The sequence below is a fragment of the Pelophylax lessonae genome, assembly GCF_965119305.1.
Source record: "Pelophylax lessonae genome assembly, chromosome: 4".
Classification (NCBI taxonomy): domain Eukaryota; kingdom Metazoa; phylum Chordata; class Amphibia; order Anura; family Ranidae; genus Pelophylax; species Pelophylax lessonae.
The window spans coordinates 78,051,369-78,074,529 of NC_138771.1; the positions used below are offsets into that span (position 1 = coordinate 78,051,369).

General features: G+C 41.9%; 1 protein-coding gene across 1 annotated transcript in view; it reads right to left on the reverse strand.

The window, feature by feature from the left end:
* Positions 1-1,099: 1,099 nt before the first annotated feature.
* Positions 1,100-23,161, reverse strand: part of LOC309553129 (transient receptor potential cation channel subfamily M member 7-like) — a 250,318-nt gene continuing 228,256 nt past the window's right edge. Inside the window, exons 38-39 of the mRNA XM_082254029.1 lie at positions 15,818-15,924; positions 1,100-1,628 (exon numbers count right to left, since the gene is read on the reverse strand). Of these exons, the coding sequence (XP_082110155.1) occupies positions 1,504-1,628; positions 15,818-15,924 (232 nt within the window). The 3' untranslated portion in view covers positions 1,100-1,503. The remainder of the gene's footprint in view (positions 1,629-15,817; positions 15,925-23,161) is intronic.

Here is a 23,161-nt window from a genome sequence, read left to right on the forward strand (position 1 = left end):
GGTCACCATAGATGCTATGACACATTTACCATGGACTACTTGATTACTGTATGTAACCATGTAATGGATTTGTAAATTTGGGCCAACATTTTGGCATTATGACCAGTTCTATTGCTGGGATATACTCAATGAGCCTGTACTGTTTTTTTTTTACTGGCTGTGTGGCCCGTCATCTAAAGTTCCAATGGGCAAAACTCTGCATATGTATGTACAATAGGGATGGAGGCGCCTCGCAGGGAACTACCAACCATATTTTGTTTCTTAGAAATCACTGCACGTTGATTCTTTTTTTTTTTTTGTTCCCTTTATTTCTGTGTTTTGTTCCAAGTTTTTGTGATCTTAGCAAAGCAGCAAATACCTTTTTTTTCAGAAATAAATGAGAATAGTAAATATATACATATACATATATATATATATATATATTCATGTATAATGGTTACAATAAACACATCATTGCTGAATTGTATACGTGTATAAATTACAAAATAGCACTGTACAAAACTTTGTGAAGAATAAATTTATTTCATTTTTTTTTTTAAAAGATTTATATGATATATAAAAAGGTATACAGTATATTTCATCTTTCCCCAGCAACATAAAATAATTTTAACAGCTAATTTGTTCGTGCCTTGATAGGTATTGTATCTATAAGATACACTACAGATTAAAAATGTATAGAGCTTCATATAGGTTCTACAGGTTAAACCTGCATTTAGTACCTCTAAAAAAAAAAAAAAAAATGTGTCTCTGGACATAAATGCTCTCTCAACATCCGTAATAATTAAGTTAGAATTCATTGCCTAAGCTGCATTGCAGTGTCCCATAATTTACAATTTAGCAATTCATTAAACAGGTACCACATAACAACAATGATCTTTGTACAGGGGTTTAAATACATCAATAAAAACCATAAGAGACTGTGTACATTCGCATTTGATATACATGTTGTACAGTTGAGGTCTTTGGAAGATAAAACTTCTGGAGAACGCATGACTTACAAGATAAAAAGCACTTCTCTTTACAAGGCAACTTGAAGGGACACTTTCCCCTATTATATATTACAACAGTTGTCTGCTGATCATGGCTTTACTAAAGAATCAGTAAAATTTAAAAGTATAAAAGATAGCGATTATACACAGCTAAAAGTCAAGTTTGAATATATTTCATAAACTCTACAAGAAGGTCTTGCAGAATGAAGACTGCTCTGTTATGTAACCACAGGCAGATCACCTCCTGTATGGCTCAGCTCAGGTGTAAGAGCACAGCGTCATCCCAGCCTATGAACATGAATCTGCAGGCAGACTCTGGGCTGATTGACTGCCAACATCTGCGCCACCAGCAGAGGCAGAAGCTTTAAAAGTCTATTTATAAAATACATATATTTTTAAAAAATGCTAAAAAATAAAAACAAAAGACTTCTAGCAGCACGCACATATGTGCAAAATCCAACTCCATCTCTTAGAGCCAGGATGTGAGATTTGTCATCAGTTTGTAATTTCCAAGTTACAGCATCAAACGAATAGAATGTTTTGATTCTTTGGTGGAATTGTCAGGATCGGTTGATGACTCTGTATGTTCATCCTGAGGGAATATGACTTTATCAGGGGTGTAATCGTTCCTTTTCAAATCTTAAAAAAAAAAAAATAAAACAAAAAAAAAAAATAAGTCATATGCACCCAAAATTACAATAAGCCTTATTTAATTTACATAGTATTAGTACATTTTCATAGCTGAGATCTTTAAAGTCAAAGTTTCCCTTCTAAAAGTGAAATTTTGATTTCTTAATGCCTAAGGGCCAGGTCATACTTGTACAAATAAAAATAGGAGAGAAGGGGAGAGCTTAAGAACTGGGAGTGATGTATATTTTAATGATCTGTGTATCTGAACCAAACTGGTGAACTGGACTGGTGAACTCTTCTCTTTCCTCCTTTAGAATCGGTTTAAAAGATAATAAAAGATGTAACATGTTCCCAATGCTGCAGCCGCTGCTGATCCCTCCTTTTACATTATAAAAGCTACTGTAGATTTATCACATAGAATTGCATCATAGGTACTATTTATTTATTATTGTAATATTTGCACAGTTTATTTATTATTTTTAGCGAGTGAAGTGAATTCACACCACATCACATAATTGCACTTATCTATTACATCTTAGAGCAGCGCTGACACATTTGCACACAGCCACTTTAAGGGAATTTTTTCCTTTTTATCAGCAGCAGCCTAAGTGTCTTCACTATTTGAGTGTATTGATTTTAATATTCCCAAGTACAGGTCCCCCTGTTTTTTCTGTAGTCCCAGGGGGTAAACTCCCACTTCTTGCTCTAGCTCTTCAGTTTTGTAACAAGCAGTGTCAGAAGAACATAACCCCCAACTTATGGGGGGGGGGGGGGGTGCTGTGTCCATCAATGAACAACAGAGAAAAAGGATTTTACGGCAAGACAAGAAACTGGATTTTTGTAAGAACTTACCGTAAAATCCTTTTCTCTGAAGTCCATTGACAGACACCGCTCTTATGCTTCTTATACCACTGGGTTTTGCTGCCCCCTACAGGAGTACTAGGCAGGAAAAAAAACAGTTTTCCACACCTATGGGGGCTGTACCTATAGGCCTAACCCCACACACTCTGCTCCAGCATACTAGTTTTGTTGCAAGCAGTGAAACAAACCATCCCCATATCAGAGGGCGGGTACTGTGTCTGTTAATGGACTTCAGAGAAAAGGATTTTACGGTAAGTTCTTACAAAAACCCAGTTTTCTCTACTGTCCATGACAGACGCAGCTCTTATGCTTCTTATACCATTGGGACATCCCAAAGCAGTGTAGGCATAAGGGGTGGGAAGAACGCAAGCCAAATAGTTAACGTAAACTCCAAAGGCTAAACTTACCCAAATGGGTAACCTGAAGCTCAAGCAGGAACAACAGGAGCTCACCCATGAATGAAAAAAACACCTAAAGAGAAACAAACAAGTCTCTTTTAAACAGCAGCCTGCAAAACCTTGTGGCCAGGGGATGCAACAAATCTACCTTGTAGAATTTTGTAAAATGTGTGCACTGACAACCAAGTTGCCACCTTGCAAACTTGCACCACCGGCGCCTGATGGCGAAAAGCCAAAGAGGCACTCAGCGCTCTAATAGAATGCGCCTTCACAGGGAAAGGAGGAACCTGACCCTTCAGTGAATAAGCCTGAACCACCGTCTGCCTGACCCATCTGGATATGGACGCAGCAGACGCAGCCAATCCTTTGAGGTCCTTCAGTAAGGACAAAAAGTCTGATTTCCTGAAAGATTCAGAAGCTACCAGGTAAACTCTTATTGCCCGAACCACATTCAATGAATGCAAAGCAATTTCCTTGGGATGCTTGGGCTTAGGATAGAGTGAAGGCAGCATAATGTCTTCATTCAAATGGAAATCAGAAACCACCTTAGGAAGAAACGACTTATTAGGTTGAAGTATCACTTTATCTCTGTGGACCACCAGATAAGGTTAACGGCAAGACAATGTCAGACACCCTGCAAGCAGAAGTGATAGCCACCAAAAAAGGTAACCTTCTGAGATAATGTAAGCAGAGGAATCTCCCTAATGTTCTCAAAAGGAGGTTTTTGAAGAACCGAAAACACCAATTTCAGATCCCACGGAGGTAACGTGGATCGCCTTGGAGGCGCTATATGACACACCCCTTAAATAAAAGTGCGTATCAGGGCATGCGTAGCTAAAGGACGTTGGAAAAACACAGCCAAAGCCAACACTTGGCCTTAATAGTGCCCAAAACCAAACGCTGTTCAAACCCTTTTTGAAGAAAAGTCAAAACGCTAGCTACCAAAAACAAGTCAGGGTGCACTTTCAACAATTCACACCATGAAATGTACGATTTCCACATACGATTATAAATCTTCCTGTAAGTAGACTTCCTGGCCTTCAATAGTGTAGGAATCACAGAGTCAGAAAGACCTCTATCCTTCAATACCTGGCTTTCAACAGCCACACCATTAAAGCGAGTGACTGTAAAGCAGGATGGAAGATCAGGCCTTGAGACAGCAGATTTTCCCTGAGAGGAAACCTCCAAGGCGCATCGGCGACCAACCTTACCAGGTCTGCCTACCAAGACTGGCGAGGCCAGTCTGGGGCCACTAGAATGACTGGAATCCCTTCCACCTCTATTTTGCGCAGCAGCTTCAGCAGGAGTTTCAGCTAAGGAAACGCATAGATCAGCTGATACTGACCCCAAGGAGCCACCAGCACATCTGTGGCGTCGGCCAGAGGATCCCTTGACCTGGCCACAAACCTCTGAACCTTCTTGCTGAATCGAGAAGCAAACTGGTCGACATCAGGTGTCCCCTACTGGACACACAGGAGGTGAAACACCCCTGGGTGCAAGGACCACTCCCCCTGATCCAACACCCGACGACTCAGGTAATCCGCCTGCCAGTTCTCAACTCCTGGGATATGCACAGCGGAAAGGGTTGGAACAACATTTTCTGCCCAATCCAGGATCTCGGCCACCTCACGGGCCACCAAGACACTCTTGGTGCCCCCTTGATGATTGATGGATGCCACTGCCGTGGCATTGTCCGATTGAAACAGGACCGGGCAACCTTGCAGACGAGCCATCCAATGACTCAGACAAAGCTTTATCGCTCTGAGCTCCAAGATATTTATCGGCATATTGGACTCCACCATCCAGGATGCCTGGGCACAAAGTTTTCCCAGCACTCTGTGATTATTACTGTCCAATAAAATGGCAGGAAGGAGTGCTGACGAGTGAAGCCAAGTCAACTGAATCAAAGCATCCAAGGATTTTGGGTCCTTGTTCCATTTTACGAGAATCTCATTTTGTAAGGGTCTTGTGTGGAACTGAGAAAACGGAACCACCTCGAAGGTTGATACCAGCAGATCCAAGGCCCGCATGCAAGTTTGCAGAGAGGACAGATTGTATGCTAACAACCGGATCGCCCCCTGCAATTTTTGCATCTTGTCCAGGGGAAGTAAAATCCTCGCCAAAGCGGAGTCCAGAGTCAGACCTAGATAATCCAGTCTCATTGAAGGTATCAGGGCAGATTTCTTGAAATTGATATTCCAACCGAACTCTTGCAGAGTTTGGACAGTGACAGTTGTCGTGGCATACCTATCTCGCATTTTCTGGATACTTTATTGGCCTTTACAGGATGCCTTGACTGGCATTTAGAATGGTTATCTTAAACAAAATGTCTTTCGAGTTAATCTCATTTTACTTTGATTTCTTCTGCTTCCATATTTCTGCAACTGATTTTAAGTTTGTTCTTGCCAAATCTGTTTCATACACTTTACAAAAATCTGTCATATCCTATCTTATCTTATCCTACAACTAGGATTATTAGCTGTCCAACTACAGAACACTTTAATTGGCTGTGTAGCCCAAAGACTATGCTCCCAGAGCATTTAATCTTCGAATGCAAACTCCCTGGTCTGCCCCATTTATCTGGTAACCCTGTTACCCATACACTCTAAGGCCATGGTCCTAATGACCTTTCTCATCGACCCCTGGTCGGTATCTACGGAAACCCAGTTTCCCATTTCACTGTTATCCAAGATATAGAATAACTACCTATAACTCCTAACTACCCTGACCTGGACTTCGGCCCTCAACCGATACACAATATCAGGTTAACTCCTAACTACCCTGACCTGGACTTCGGCCCCAACCGATACACAATATCAGGGTAACTCCTAACTACCCTGACCTAGACTTCGGCCCCAACCGATACACAATATCAGGGTAACTCCTAACTACCCTGACCTGGACTTCGGCCCTCAACCGATACACAATATCAGGGTAACTCCTAACTACCCTGACCTGGACTTCGGCCCTCAACCGATACACAATATCAGGGTAACTTCTAACTTAAAATCAGCCTATTACCATATGCATATGTTTACATATATATATATCATAGAGATAGAAACCTTCTAGATGTATACAAAATGTCAGGCTAAAACAGTCATATACATTCAATGCTTGCTACGTCTCAAATGGACACTCCGAAATGAGACCGCTTTACCAGAACACAACTGGGGGTCACGTTCCTGCGTGTCCAAGACACCCACAGCGGTGAGGGTTGACCCAACCTCACCTTTCGCAACAAACCACAAATGTTAGTACTTAGTAGCAATATATACACCGACTAAGGGTTTAGGTTCTTTAAGAGGGTATTACGTCAAAAATAAAACAGAGTTACCTGGACGTCATTGGATGGACTGAAAAACATTGTAAGCAGACAATGGGCTTACCTGGCCAGATATTTTCAGTGTATCCAATGCAGTCCAGATGTCTCACTCCGTCCGCAGATGACGTCACCTCTCCTGGGCTCAAGCTCGCCAAATTGTTGTGGAATTTTTCCTCAGGTACAAAATACCTGTTACCTGTTAGTCAGTGATACCAAATCAGACAATATATAGCTATATATATTGTCTGATTTGGTATCACTGACTAACAGGTAACAGGTATTTTGTACCTGAGGAAAAATTCCACAACAATTTGGCGAGCTTGAGCCCAGGAGAGGTGACGTCATCTGCGGACGGAGTGAGACATCTGGACTGCATTGGATACACTGAAAATATCTGGCCAGGTAAGCCCATTGTATTTTCCAAAGTCCCAATGTTAGGTGCTGTGATGGACTATAAGCCACATAACTTTATGGAGATACTGTAGTGCTAAAAAAAGTCCAAAATGAAGTCTAAGTTGTGATCCTACTGAGGTGCTACTGGTATCCCAAATACATAAGAAGCCAGAGGAATAAGTGAGACGGTGATGCTGTGCTTTAACTCTTACTTGGCTGTGCTCTGTGCGGTGATGCAGTGCCCCTATAAGAGTTGCACTCACCACAATGCTTTCCCCTGAAAGGGGTAGCAAGCTCTGAACAGCAATATGGGTGGTCCAGGAGATCCTGCGATTATCCCTCTATGGGTTCCTGCTTGCCTCAATAGGAGATCGTCCAGGTACCCCAGTACCGAAATCCCCTATTGGTACAGTAATGCCAACACCAGAGCCAGCACCTTGGTAAAGAACCTGGGGGGCGGAGGCGAGACCAAAGGGTAACGCCGCAAATTGATAATGCTCCTGTCCTAAAGCGAAGTAGAGAAAACGCTGGTGTCCAGTGGAGATAGGGATGTGTAGATATGAGTCCTTGATCTCAATGGAGGCCAAAAAGTCAACGCAGGTGGAAGGAGAGAAGCAGTGAACACCGGCCCAAGGACCTGAATCCGCCACAGTAAAACATGTGGCGGACCAAAGTCTTGGCTCTCCTGTCAAAATGATCTTTTAAAAACTGGAGACTCCTCCACCAGAATTATGGTGAATTTATTAATATTATTATTTATTTAGCCTGGAAACCTGAGAGTCTCTCACAGGTGGGACTGTCCACGTACGAACAGAGACTGCTCAAGGGACACAGACTATGGAAACACTGCCATATTGCATTTAGAACTCCACTGACTTGCGACAAACTTGTCACAGTAGGCGGGGAAAAAAGGAAAAAAAAAAAAACTGTGCTGCTTTTGAGGAACTGCAGCCCCAAGGGGACCGGCACCTCTGACGCAGTAACTGCAGCATTCCAAGGGTCGCCCTCCATAGAGGGCATAATAGGACATAGCCCCCTAGAGGGGGGGAAAGGACCCGCCGTGACGCAGATGCGCAGGCAGAGTACACTCACCCACACAGTAATAATAGCTGCTTCACTTTGCTAAAAAATGCAGCACCCCCACGGTGCAAAGGGGGCACCAGGCAGAGGAGTGGGGAGGCCGACGCCCGTCCACAGCTCCAGCCAGCCGCAAGTAGGCCGCATAGCCATGGCCTACATTTTGGGCCTGATCCGGCCATGTGAGTCACAAGTCCACCGGCAGCTCTGTTAGCTTGATCAGCAGCTTGGCCAATCACTCGGACAGCTAGATCTGTCAGCCGCGAGTAGGCTGCAAAGCCGTGGCCTCAATGTTTGGCATGAGGCACACATCCGGCAGTACTGTCTGCTATATCAGCAACTCGGACAGCCTGGTCAGGCACTCTGCCCGCCGCGAATTGGCCCGAAAAGCCGTGGTCTAAATTTTCGTCCCGATCCGGGCGCGTGAGGGACAGACCCGCGAATGATGACACATCCACTCGCCCCCAGCCCAATAACCACCGCAGGGAGCCCAAAGGACATTCCTGCACCATTCACTAACCCCCAGGAGGCCAGGAACCTGCTCAAAGACCCCTGTGTGCTATCCAGGGAGCCTGGTCAGCAACAACCACATCAACCCCCCCCCCCTGGAGCAAGTGGCAAAGCCAGCTCCTACCTCACCCAGGGAGGGGGCTCGGGTAGGTTGTGGCCAAAAGGCCCACTGTGACTGTTAGAGGGGCTGGGGGGAATGGAAGGGAACCCGGGGGTCCGACCATTCTAGGGAGGGGCCCACGTCCACCCCGAGAGACCACAAAGGGAGAGGGGGGACACTACCTAACACACCATAGACAGACCACTTCCCCATCTTGGAATAGGGGGTGCTGCGGGCCAGAGGTATGCTGCCACTCAGGACGTGGCCAGGGCTATGGGTCATCACAAGGCGTCTAACTCGCCAGCCAGTCCCCATCCAGTGGGACTATGTGGCGGCCGACCTAGCGCGGAGCTGAGGCCTGCGCATGCTCGCTGGCCAGACTGGGAAGACCGTAAGGATCTAGGATATCCAGTCAGGTGATCTGGAGACAGACCGAAGACGAAAGGATGATGCCTTGGTTGGACTAAAAGGCCCAAACCACCTTAGGAAGAAAGGAGACTAAGCCTCAACACTACCTTTTTTCCTGTGAAAGACCAGGAAGGGTTTTTTTTTTTACAGGACAAAGCTGCAAGCTCAGACAGTTGCCAAGGTGGTGGTAACAAGAAAGGCAACCTTGTAAATGAAAGAGAAAAGGGGAAAATCTGTGATAAGCTCAATGGACGCTTTTTGAAATGCATAGATGACGAAATGTAGATCTCACAGAAGAGAACACAGAGGAAGCTACATGAAAGACACACTATATGAAAATCATAATCAAAGAGTTGGAAGATAGTGGTCTCAAAAAAAAAAAAAAAAAAGACTGCAGGCACTGAGATCTGCTGCTTAATGGTACTCCGGGCCAAATACCGATCCAAACTCAATTATAGAAAGGCAAGTCTTCCGTGTGCAGGGAATCACTGATTTCGAGATGCACGTGTCCCTCAAGACCTGGGCTTCAACAGCCATGCAATTAAAGTCAGCGACCGTAAAGCAGGATGGCAAACTGGTCTTTGGAACAGATGATTTGGATAATCTGGATGAGCCAATGGAGAATCCTCCACGACTCTGAACAGGTTGCTGTGCCACATCCACCAAGACCAGTTTTGAACTCTGAGAATCACTAGAATGTATTCCATAACATTTATGCAGAGCAGACAAGGAAGAAACTTTGGAGCAGGAAAGGTGTAAATCAGGCTATACTGACCCCATGGAGCCACCAGAACCAACCACTACTTCGGTCCTGGAACTTCTTGGGAGGAATGAACATCTTTTCAAGAGTTCCTCCAGTCTCTATAATGGCCAAAGAAAAACCATGGGTGCACCAGAAAAGTCTTCAGAACCTTGAAAAACCCTAGAATAGGAACAGAACAGGTAGAAGCCGCAAACCTTTTTTAAAAGTTTTAAGGTGGTGTGGACTATGGCTCTCAGTCTCTTTAAAGCCTGGTACACACGAAACGTTTTCTTACGATCAACCCAGCAGGGCTGAAGGAAAAAAACTGACACTTCAGGAGGAGCCGCTGTACTAACAATGCGATCGCTCCTGCGGTTCTATTGTGTTCTGACAGGGGAAATGCCGCCCCCCCATGCCAGAACACTCATGTCAGTGCTCTTAGCCATTGGCTTTTGGAAGTTCACCTCAGGCAGCACTAAAACAGTTTGTGAATCAAGAGCTGGAGGAACTCAAGGGGCAGCAAGACTTTTCCTCCAGATAAGTATGATCCAGCGTGCTGCACTGCAAAGTAGATGGTAACGTAGCTTATGGTACAAGGCCAAGTCATGAATTCTAACAAACTGACTGCTGGTAGTAGGAGGGGGTTTAGAGGGCTGAAGGTGACCAAGTCACTGTAGGAAGGCATGGGTACAGTGAGGTAAAGTGGCGCTGCCTAATATAAAGTGCTAAAGAAATGGAATGTTATCAAGTGTAAAGTGCTATAGTGTTATTTGAAAGCAAAAGACCAATTGCCGGCAATGATACAAATTGTCCACCGGTTTGGTGTACTAAAGTGTACAAGTGCAAATATAAATAAATAGTAGTGCAAATAAATTTGTGTGTGAAAAAGCACACTAAATCTGATGTGTGGTGTTTAGCTAATATAGGTAAACTATACAATGAAAGAGTAAATCATAACTATGCTGATACTAAATAAATATGACAATAAAAAATAAATAAATATAAATATAAATGTGACAGTAAATAATGCTCATGCAGCAAATTAATAGTCCCAAAAAGACAGCAAAGAACCGAAATCGGTAGACCAACAGTCTTTTCTACTGCTGGGTGATTCAGTGGGGTGTGGAGAAAATATTCCAATAATCTGTGAACAACAGAAATCTCAGTGACATTTAAAGTGCTTCAAATCCTTTTGGGGTGATGTGAATGGTGAGTGAAACACACAGGTGCACCCCTCCAATTGCTCCCGCACTCACCGGAGGTATGCACCCCTGCAGGGGTAACAAGCCTTAATGCAGCGTGGTCTGTGAGGCTCCTTGCAGAGGGGGGGGGGGGGGGGGGAGAGGGGGAGTTCGATAGTAACAGGCAACAAAAGTAGTAGGGGCCGCGAGTACTACTTTTGTTGCCTGTTACTATCGAACTAATGTGAGTACCTATCTTTTAATCATTTACAATAAAGTATTTTTTCAACGGTACTTCACTATATCGGCATATTCTTCTTTGCATACCATCATCATTTGAAAGGAGATCCTATTACCCGGTACAACAGGGGGATATCCCCCCCCCCCCCACCATGCTGCATTAAGGCTTGTTACCCCTGCAGGGGTGCATACCTCCGGTGAGTGCGGGAGCAATTGGAGGGGTGGCACCTGTGTGTTTCACTCACCATTCACATCACCCCAAAAGGATTTGAAGCACTTTAAATGTCACTGAGATTTCTGTTATTCACCGATTATTGGAATATTTTCTCCACACCCCACTGAATCACCCAGCAATAGAAAAGACTGTTGGTCTACCGATTTCGGTTCTTTGCTGTCTTTTTGGGACTATTAATTTGCTGCATGAGCATTATTTACTGTCACATTTATATTTATTTATTTTTTATTGTCATATTTATTTAGAATCAGCATAGTTATGATTTACTCTTTCATTGTATAGTTTACCTATATTAGCTAAACACCACACATCAGATTTAGTGTGCTTTTTTACATATATTTATTTTCACACACAAATTTATTTGCACTACTGTTTATTTATTTATATTTGCACTTGTACACTTTAGTACACCAAACCGGTGGACAATTTGTATCATTGCCGGCAATTGGGCTTTTGCTTTCAAATAACACTATAGCACTTTACACTTGATAACATTCCATTTCTTTAGCACTTTATATTAGGCAGCGCCACTTTACCTCACTGTACCCATACTTTCTCAATATAGCCTTTGGGCTGTGTTTTGAGGTAGGCTGCAGCCACATTCTCCGTCCAAAAGCGCGGATTTCTCATTCTCCACTGTAGGAAGGCAGCAGAGATAAATAGGATAGATCCATTTGTTACTAGCAGTTAGGAGCAACGGTGGGAATTTGCTTTCCCTATGCTGATTGGTGGGGAAGAGCATATTACACAAGACATTCTACCCAGTGGATGATGTCAGCACTCGGCCCACATGGCTTAGCTTGAAAGGGAGTCTTAAGAGGATCACCCCTAGGGCTCTGCCAAAGCTCTGGACCTAGAAAGCTCGTTGTGTCTATTCAGTATATTCAGGTCTGGAAAAACAGCAAAAGTAGAACTCTGTGTCCGAAGGTACACTAAGGGGATCCAGACATGGCCTCCAAATCTAATGCTGAGAACCTGTGGATTTAGACAGCTTTGTATAGAGATCATTCTATGCCACTTTTAGAATGCATGTGAGACACTCGCAAAATCTGTTTCTGTACGCTCAAAGAAAGTTGGCCTTAATTAGCTCTGCTTTTAGAAGATATAAACAGTAAATAGTTTAGTGGTAAAAAGAGCTGCGCTCTCACTCAAACATAAATTGTGATAAACTTAATTTAAACTGAGCATCATAATTGTTTAGTAGTGAAAAAACAGTCCTTGGTAAGTGAGAATAAATTAGTGAATAAGGATGCATTAAACTCAAACCTAAATTGTGTAAACCAATATGGAAAAATTAGATAGATAACAAAGGTAAGTCCCAATGATGGAAAAAAAAATGAAAAGGTTGATGTCCTTAATAAATATCATTGATAGATGTCACACTACCTGTGCAGGCAGGAAATGGAAGGGTTGTGTATCCCTTCAAGAGGATCCTTCTCTTGATGATATCTCACACCGCAACACAGAGTGTAACCACCACATAAAATGCATACTTACCAGCTTGTAAAAGCTAAATCCATTGTGGCTAATATCCAGCCAGGGCCTTTATACTTAGAAGGGGCAAACAGACAGCAGTTCACATCAAATGGGACATTTCAACCTGTCGGGACTGTTGGGGGTTATTAAAATAATAATACGTAAAAAGAAAAATGATTTTAAAAGCCATGTATCTCATATTATGCATAAGAGATACTGAATGGTACAGCATGGCGTCCATCTTGTTTTTTAAAGTGAAATAGAGTTCATGATGTACTTGTTAAACAAAATGTCTCTTACAAGCTTACAAGAGAGCATAGAATTTCAACAATAGGGTCTTATAATTTCAGCAGACATTTCTATTTTCTTTTGTCATAAATAAGGTGATACGTTGACATCTCTATCAGATAACAGATGTTAAGGGGATGGTAGTGCCAGTCTGTCTATAAGTATTTAACAATAGACAATGGCTCAGTGTTTTTCATCAGACATTTTAAAATGAGAACTATATGTTTTTATAGATACGTTATTACATGTGAGAAGATATTAGCCATAATTATATTATATTATGTAAGGCATAAACATATATATTTAGGAATATTGTATCACATTTTGGGTTTATATTCTTGAAGTAGTAATCTTACTTAGAATTCTTTTTCTAATAAGTGTAAAGACATGTGTATCTCGTCACTAATTACCTCATTTCAGAGAAGTTTGTGTGTAGGTCTGGTGTAAGTTTTTATGACACTATAGATCTTCCAAACCTAGACTAGATGCCCGACAGTTATGTCAGAATCCAAATAAGTAATGGCTATTCACTAGCCAGAGGTCAGAGAGGTCATCAGATAAGGACATGGTGGTAATTATGTTGAATACAAAATCTAATGAACGGTACGATACTGCCCTCTGGAGACAAAATACCAGGTGCAGTCTTGAGATAATTTTAGATATTCCCATATAAAAATATTATATTGTGTTAAATAATATAATTATTGAAATGGCATTACTTGCCAAGGTGAATGATGGAGATACAGATGGACATTTATGTATGTACTGGGAGTTTGGACAAAGTTTTATATGTGTTTATGATTACTCTTACATATAGAGAAATCATCCTTATTTTATTATACCAAGTATTGGGTTAATTATCAAAAGAGGTGTGTCTCTGACCTCACCAGTTTAGGTATAGAATATCCCGACCAATTGGGATAATGTTTCATCCCTCTGGGTTTTACTTATGGTAATTTTTATAGCTCTTTGTTCTTACCCTATAAAAGACCAACCCAGATGAGAGAGAGGACACAGCACTTTACACTACTGACAACACACCTCACACTTACACCACACACGCTATTACATTACTCAATAGACTCATCCAGACATACTCTATTTGTCCATCATTCATCTGAAACTTGAAGGGAAGCCTCCATCTTAAGAAAGGCGGCCATCTTAAGTGTGGTAATTATGCCTTGCTATGTTATTTGATTTTATTCAACAATTGTTTATTCCTTCCTTATATGTTTTATATTGCATATTTAAGGGTAATAAGATTACAATCCCAGCTGTATAAACCATGGTAGATTTTTCTCTAAAAAGCTGATTTTTGTTTTTATACATTTTTATTAATATCAGATTTAGTGCATTATTTGCAATTTTAAGTTTTCCGTTTTGCATGGCTTATTCTCATTTCATCTGCAGTGGAATGACTTTGGGCTATGTGATTGCGCAGACCATTGTAGTCTGATTATATAGAACATTTATTTATGGCTTATGCTATACCTGGGAAGAAATGGTAATGTTGCTTTCGTTTTACTTTCACTTTCACTTTGTTTCAGTTTCACTTTCATTATTGAGCTAAACATCACATTGCATTGATTGTTTGAAGTTAGTATTTTTTCTGTAGAGTTATCTTTTTGTGTCATTTCTTGTTTGATCATATATCGTGATTGCATGTCTGGTGAATAAATATTTTTATATATATTCCATGCTGTAGACTGTACTCACTAAGATTGGTATATGCTTTTAAAAAGAAATTAATCAATTAAAAGGAATTCACGACATTGATTTATGGCAATAGGTGAAGACTCTCCTTTTTCATAGATCTTTGCTTATTAACCATAAATAAATACACTGCTATATTCAGAGCAGTATAAATATTCTGACATAATTAAGTACGAGCGCGAGATATTTATTATTAAATATTCTTACAAACCCAAAGCACGTCACAGCTGGTGGTCATGAATATCCACGGGGTTCAAGAGAAACGAGATCCTCCCTCAGATGCTGTTTGACTTCCTCAGTCTCCCATAGCTGGCCAGCCTTTCCCAATCCTTGGGCAGAATCTCCCTTTCACGGGCTGCAGTCTCCAAAAGGGGCAGAGCAGACAGTTTTCCTGACAGGGATTGGTCTTCAAACAACAACTGCTGCCTCAATTCCTACCAGGGATTTCGTTTCTCTTGAGCCTGAGGATAGTCATGAACCAGCTCTGCCATGCTTTGGGTTGAAATGTCCCATTTGATGTGAACTGCTATTGGTTTGCCCCTTAAGTATAAAGGCCCTGGCTAGGTATTAGTCACAAGCGATTTGGCTTTTACAAGCTAGCATTTTATGTGGTAGAGGATACACTTTGTGTTGCCGTGTGAGATATCATCATGAGGAGGATCCTCTTGAAGCAATACACAACCCTTCCATTTCCTGACTGCACGGGTGGTGTGACATCTATCCATATTTATTAAGGACATCACCCTTTTCAGTTTTTTCCATCATTATCTCTTTTTTCCATATCGGTTTACACAATTTAGGTTTGAGTTTAGTGCATCCTTATTCACTAATTTATGCTCACTTACCAAGGACTGTTTTTTCACTACTAAACAATTATGATGTTCAGTTTAATTTAGTTCATCACAATTTATGTTTGTGTGAGAGCGCAGCTCTTTTTACCACTGATTTCTTTACTTTGTTTGTCTCACAGCAGAGTTGCTACTTATAGGGAGGGACTGTTGTAGTTTATAGCGCAGTTTGTTTCCCTTTTTAGAATATTTTAGTTTAAAATTTGGCAGATTCATTGTGCCACACTGTAAAATGTGGCTCAGGATTTGCTGTAAGAACAAAAAGTGTTGCAGATACTTCATAAATTTGGCACAACACATTACCAAGAGGGATAAACACCAGAAAAATAGTGCAGCAGCTTTATTGAATTCCCCCTATTGTGTTCAGTGACAGATTATGTGTAATTAAAATTTATGCACTTACCTGGGAGCTTAAGCTTTCTACAACAGGAATTACAGTGGTGCTTAGCACGGAAATTCTTAATGGCATCATCTCCTAAATTTGCTGGTCCAAATACCATGTCGGATGACCTACAGAGAGACAGATGCTTAACAAATTGTGCCGGGTGTTGCAGTAGCTAAAATATGCTAGGACTTGTCTTGTAAATTCTAAGTATGCAATTAGCTGTATTGCCTAATTGCACATGAAAGGAAACATAGCAATTGAAGCAGAGAACATAGTCTACTGGTTCCCATTACACTCCAGAATACCAGCAACATAACCAGGATTCATTTCTTAAGCAAAATAAACTAAATGATTTGGTCAAGATAGGCAAGTCTGTGTAACAATGAGTTAAAAGGCATCTGTTCAAAGGATTGCCTAAAAACCTAACACTCGCTGATTAGTGGAACGGATGTTCTAAGATGCCTCATATATCCACTCTCTAGAAACCCAGGAAGACAAGTTACCGCTAAAAGGTATTAACATTATAGCAGCAATCAGTCGTTTGGAAACCAAAGATGGAATTTTCAGATGCATACTTCCAGGAAAACAAACCTTTTTTATTCGCTCGCAAAGTGAACTTAGCCGGCTCACGCTCGCTTGCTAAGTTCTCTAAATAGGCGTGTACATCACTTATATATCAACAGTTGAGTCAAAATGCAGATACAAAATTTCCCTTTATCTAAGAAAAGCATACTTCTCTTTTTTGCAGCTACTTCCTGTAATTTTATATTTCAGATTTGTGGTTTTGCACTTGTCTGTTCTTGCTAAGGTGTTGCTTAACCACTTCCATACAGGGCAGTTACACCCCCTTCCTGCCCAGACCAATTTTCAGCTTTCGGCGCTCTCACACTTTGAATGATAATTACTCAGTCACAACGCTGTACCCAATCAAATTTTTTATCATTTTTTTTCACACAAATAGAGCTTTCTTTTGGTAGTATTTAATCACCACTGGGTTTTTTATTTTTTTGCGATACAAGTGAAAAAAGAGCAAAAAATTTTGAAAAAAAAACATTTTGTTTTAGTTTCTATTATAAAATTTTGCAAATAGTAAGTAATTTTTTTTCATAAATTTGGGTCAACATTTATACTTCTACATATCTTTGGTAAAAATAACCCAAATTAGTGGTTATTATTTAGTTTGTGTGAAAGTTATAGAGTCTACAAACAATGTTGCGAATCATTAAAAATTGATCACACCTGATGTACCGACGGCCTATCTCATTTCTTGAGGCCCTGAAATGTCAGGACAGTACAAATACCCCCCAAATGACCCCTTTTTGGAAAGTAGACATTTCAGGGTATTTAGTAAGAGGCATGGTGAGTTTTTTTAAGTTGTAATTTTTTCCCACAATTCTTGGGAAAATGAAGAAATATATATATTTTTTTTACACCAAATTGTCAAAATAACAAGTTATTTCTCACACACAGTATATGCATACTTGCAATTACACCCCAAAATACATTCTGCTACTCCTCCTGAATATGGCGATACCACGTGTGAGACTTACACACAGCCTGGCCACATACATAGGCCCAACATGCAAGGAGCACTGTCAGGTGTTCTAGGAGCATAAATTACACATATAATTTCCTAACGACCCATCACACTTTTGAAGGCCCTGGAACCCCAGGACAAGGGAATTACCCACAAAATGACACCATTTTGGAAAGCAAACACCCCATCGTGTATTCTATGAGGCATAGTGAGTCTTTTGAACATGTCATTATTTTCCACAAGTTTTTGGAAAATGTGGAAAGAAAATGAAAACCCCTTTTTTTTTTTTTTTACACAAAGTTGTCAATTCATAGGATATTTCTAACACATAGATTGTACACAGCAAAAATGACACCCCAAAATACATTCTACTACTCCTCCTGAGTATGGCGATACCACATGTGTGGGACTTTGTCCCAGCATAGCCACATACAGAGGCCCAACATGCAAGGAGCACCGTCAGGTGTTCTAGGAGCATAAATTACGCATATAATTTTATTACAACCTATCACACTTTTGAAGGCCCTGGAACACCAGGACAATGGAAACCCCCACAAAATGACCCCATTTTGGAAAGCAAACACCCAAACACATAATCTAGGAGGCATGGGCTGCAGATAGGTATTCAGGTACTCTGATGGGCTGCAGACAGGTAATCAGGTACACTGATCGGCTTCAGAAAGGTACTTGGGTACTCTGATGAGCTTCAGAGAGGTACTTGGGTATTCGGATGGGCTAGAAACAGGTACTCGGGTAATCTGATGGGATGCAGATAGGTACTCGGGCATTCTGGGCTGGAGACAGGAACTCCGATACAGGTACTAGGGTACTCCAAGTACCTGTCATCAGAGTACCCAAGTACCTGTCATCGGAGTAATCGAGTACCTGTCACCAGCCCATCAGAGTACCCGAGTACCTGTCACCAGCCCATCAGAGTACCCGAGTACCTGTCATCAGAGTACCCGAGTACCTGTCACCAGCCCATCAGTGTACCCGAGTACCTGTCATCAGAGGGCAGCACCGGACGCATGACTGTCACGCCCACTAGACGCCGGCTCTTCCACACACGCGGGACGCCGCGGTTTTGCCTTCTATCTTTGATGTGTCTTCATGTAAAGCATCCATTGTAAGTGCATTTCTAAATAAATCTTTGTGTAACATAAAAGGGATTAAGCTATGTGCACCTTATTTCTCCCTATATACTCATGACATCACGTCTGGAGTTTATACATTCTATATGGTATAGTGGAACATATCTGGTTTCCCTGGTCCATGAAGGATACGATCCATCTGGATTGATATCTAAGCGTGTATGGCCGTTCCATTAGGTTGGAGGCCTTAGCTTCTGGTAAGCTGCCACTTTGATATATACATCATGGGTGTATTCCTGTCTTTTCCTTGGGATTCAAGCCTTCCGCTCTGACATCACCTTTCTGGGACTTTTTTTTGGAGTCACGATTATTAATTTATGGACTTTTATGTTCACTTTATCATTTAGTGTCATTTATTTAACACTTTATTGGTACTTTACACTTGTACCCGAGTACCTGAGTACCTGTCATCAGAGTACCTGATGGGGTAGTGACAGGTACTCGGGTACTCTGATGGGCTGGTGACAGGTACTTGGGTACTTTGATGGGCTAGTGACAGGTACTTTGATGGGCTAGTGACAGGTCCTCTTTATTGGGGGGGGGGGGCAATCCGTGTGTTTTGGGGTGCACTGTAATTGGTAACTAGCTGTTACCACAATCTCCTCCTCACACAGGATTAGTGTGTGAGGAGGAGAAAGAACACAGTGACAGCTAGTTACCGTGTACTCTGTTGACATTCTGTGACCAGCTGTGATTGACAGCCGGTCACGTGGTAAAAAGCCAATTTCATTGGCACTTTCCCATGATCATCAATCCTCAGACAGCAAATACTCAGGTTGAACCTTCCACACACCCCTCCCTCTGCAGCTAGCAAATAGTCTAAAGCAAGCCAATTCTGGTAAATACCGGTACATAGCTTGGTTCCTTGCTTAGCTAGTAGGTTGAAAGCATTTGCAAACTCATTAGTAATGATTTCTAATACAGCTTGTAGCCTGATAATTCTGTTAAGCATATAGATAGGGGTACGGTAACCATACGATCCATCCTCCGCCCAGGTGGCAGGGCCATAATACTAGACAATACTTTCAGGGGGCCATTCATTGTCTTTCCAACTCCCTATCTGGAGGCCAGGTGCCCCCTTTTTCCTCTGTAGCTTCTTATATACAGGAATTCCCAGTTGTTCCCCGCTCCTAATAGGAAGGAGGAAGAATGAGGGTTTTAAAGGTACCTAAGACACATGCTCAAGACCAGTTTTGGGGGAGCTCTGGGTAAGCTTTGTTCCCACAAATCCAGTAGAGTATCTCTGGGGCCTTCCAGTTCGACTCTTTCGTGAGATCGTCCCATACCCCCTGTTAATTGGTGAAATTAAAAAAAGGATGTGGGTCAGGCTCCTGTACATCATTATTCCTCCACCAAGATGTCCTCTTTGAAGTATCATTGTAATACCGCTGTCTTAGGCAGGCCATTTCTCCTACATGAGTTTTATACAGGGGGGCCTGACCTGGCTATACAGTATTTACCAACTATTGACGTTTTCAGATGCCAGATGTTATTTTACTCACTTGGAGGGCTTTAAAGAGACGGCATTGTATGACATATTGTAATCCACCTCCCGGGCTTCCCAAGGCCACTGGGTCCCCCCCATGTTAGTTCCCCCACATACATAGCATTTCCATACCTTGAAATCATCAGCTACTTTCTCTGCCAATTCTATGAACAGATACTTAGTGCTAGGGGGTATCTCTACGCCTGTGCCAAGCTCTTCATAGAGGGAATGGAGTTCTTGGTGAGTAGCACTTTTGGTAGTTTCGGTTTCCATGGATATGTGTACAATTGTCCCAGGGTCTGATCCCTTCCCATTAATGTTAACTCCAAAGGTACTACCCCATTGTGTTAAAAATTTAGTGGGGTTGTATATGGTGAAGTTTACATAGGTGCAACTCCCTACTGAACAGCTAGACAGGCCAGACAGGGACTGCAGGATAGCGTCTTGGGTCTTCTTTCCCCGTGTTCCCCAAGTGACACACCCCCACTGGGGGCAATAGCTCAAGTCCTTGTTATGGCAACTTGCTCCCAACCACTCTGAACAGATGTATCTGTCGTTTGCCAGGCACGCTCTTTGTTTCCCATCCTAATTCCCCACAACCTCTCCTGAGGAAGCCATTGAGGTAATGGCAGAGCATACATCAAAAACGAACCTTACTGCTGTATTGAGGTTGGTTATCAGAGTACGGTTTATAACCTTGCCTGTGGAGTTAATGCTCCGAACGGCTAACCACGTTTTGGTGGGTGCATAAGTGGGGTCATAATAGGTTACCTGGTCCCCTGCAGTGCACATGAAATAGGTGGTTTCATTATGCACACAGATGCCAGTTACCACACCTTCACATTTGTAATATGAATGCCAGTGGTTATGGGGCCTACCTTAGTAGTTTTGATACTTGGGTCACATGATGTGTCCCCCCTTGGGCCTGGCCAGCATTATCACTATGGTTACTGGAAAGCTAATAAAGGCATTTCTAAAAAAAAAAAAAACAAAAAAAAAAAAAAAACATCTTATCAGTGAATATTTCCAGCTTCTGCTGTGCTTTAACCAATCAGCTTCTAGGCGTGACTGCAGCAGAGCTAGCAGATATCCTATTCTTCAGCCGTGCGTTGACCCAACAGCTTCCAGGTATGTGTTCGGAGCAGGGCTGCAGTCCAACTATCTTTCGCCCTGCGCAGACCTGACAACCTCTAGGTGTGTGTGAGGTGGAGGGCTTGAGTCCTTCCCTTTGATTTTTCTGGTTGGTTTTAGTTTTAAAAGGTCCTGAGGGTCTACTGTGCTCCACAGCTCGCTTTACCCAGGAGTGGTGTATCCAGGGGTTTACCCCAGCCACCTTAAAAGCTGTGGGGGTTGAGAGTAGGACAGTATAAGGACCTCTCCATTTTTGTCCTAAGGTGGTTGTGTTCCACGCTTACTGTACTGGCCCAAAGGGGTAGACTTGGTTTAACATATTTATGGGGAGTTTTTCCTGGACCCATCTCCCCATGTCCTGCATATTCTCCCCTAATTTCTGTAACAGTTCAGGGTTCACCACCCCCTATCTGGTGTAAGTTCCCCTTGATGTCTTTATGATGGGTGGTGGCCTACCATATAGTACTTCAAAAGGGGAAAATTTTGTCCTCTTTGCTGGAGCACTCTGAATTCTCAGCAGAGCAGTGGGCAGCATCAAGTTCCACTTCATTTGGGTCTCCTGACAGAGTTTGGTCAGTTGCGATTTTAGGGTGCAATTAATCCTTTCCACTTTCCCAGAACTTTGAGGTCGATATGCGGTGTGCAGTTTCCAAGTGATCTTGAGTGCTGTTGCTAATTCCTGGAGGCACTTGTGAACAAAGGCTGGGCCGTTGTCTGAGCCTACGGATGAGGGGATTCCATATCTGGGGATGATTTCATGGAGAAGGCATTTGACCACTTCTTTTGTAGCCTCAGTTCATGTGGGCCAGGCCTCTACCCAGCACGAATAGGTGCAGACGGCCACCAGCAAATATTTGTATCCTCCTGAGGGAGGCATGACAGCGAAGTCAACCAGTAATTCTTCCATTAGTGAGACTTGCTTGTACTCCGGGAATTGGTACAGGTCCTTGTCTGGGGTTGTTTCGGGCACATTCTATGCATCTGTTGGCTGCAGCTTGTGCCAGTGTGGGTAGGCAGGGAATAAAAAAATGTGTCTCTAGGGCCTTTTCAATAGCAGTCTTGCCTATGTGTGTTTCCATGTAGAATTCTGTCACTTTGGAGTGGAAATGGACTCTTGACCTGTGCGCCCATTGGCAGCTTCTGTTATCTAATTTGAATATAAATGTATCTTATTTATACTGACATACTGACAACTGGAAATGGAGTTCCCCTTGGGTGTGGGACTTTATGGGCAATAACCCATCACAGAGTAGGCTCCAGTAGTAAACAAATATAAATTTATTCAAAATATCCAAAATAACACGATAAAGAAAAAGAAGATCAAGAACGATAACAATTAAAATACATGCGGCTAGATATTACATCACTTGAGAGAAATGAGAAGCGCGAGAGTTCCATGTGATGAACTGACACGTTTCGGACTTGGCCTTTTTCAGAGGTCAATGGAAATGCATCTCAGGCTAGGAGTACGAAAAACAAGTATAAATAAAACATAGATACATTATATGCGCATAGTTTACAATAATGCATTAAATATACAAGGTATCTGCTATATATGAATATATGTCAAGACAAAAAGAGAATGTTCAATATTACCAAAGAATATATACGTACCACTCATGCCACTCAACATGATGTATGAAGCCACTGTGTTAAAAACACGAATGTTGCGCATCCAATAAATGGACTGCTGCAACACTATAAAAAGGATTATATATAAATTTGCCAAGGCCTTGGGAGAAAATCTTTTCCCAAAAAGGTTACATAGAAATATCATGCTTTCTATACTGATATTCTCCTTGTTTGAGGACTAAAGCAATCCTTATATATTTACAATTGCTTTAGAGTTGAGATATACTCTTTATAAAAATGCAGGGAAAGCGTAGTGTGTCATGGATACATGTAATTTAATTTTTGATTCTATTTAATTTTTGGCTCTATGTATTTCTAAAGGGATATTGGTGGTGTTTTCTAATATAAGTAAGGTATGTCTGTATCGTTATTTACCATTATTGTTTGTCCTTTGACATTCCTTTGAAAACGTAATATCTGCTGTA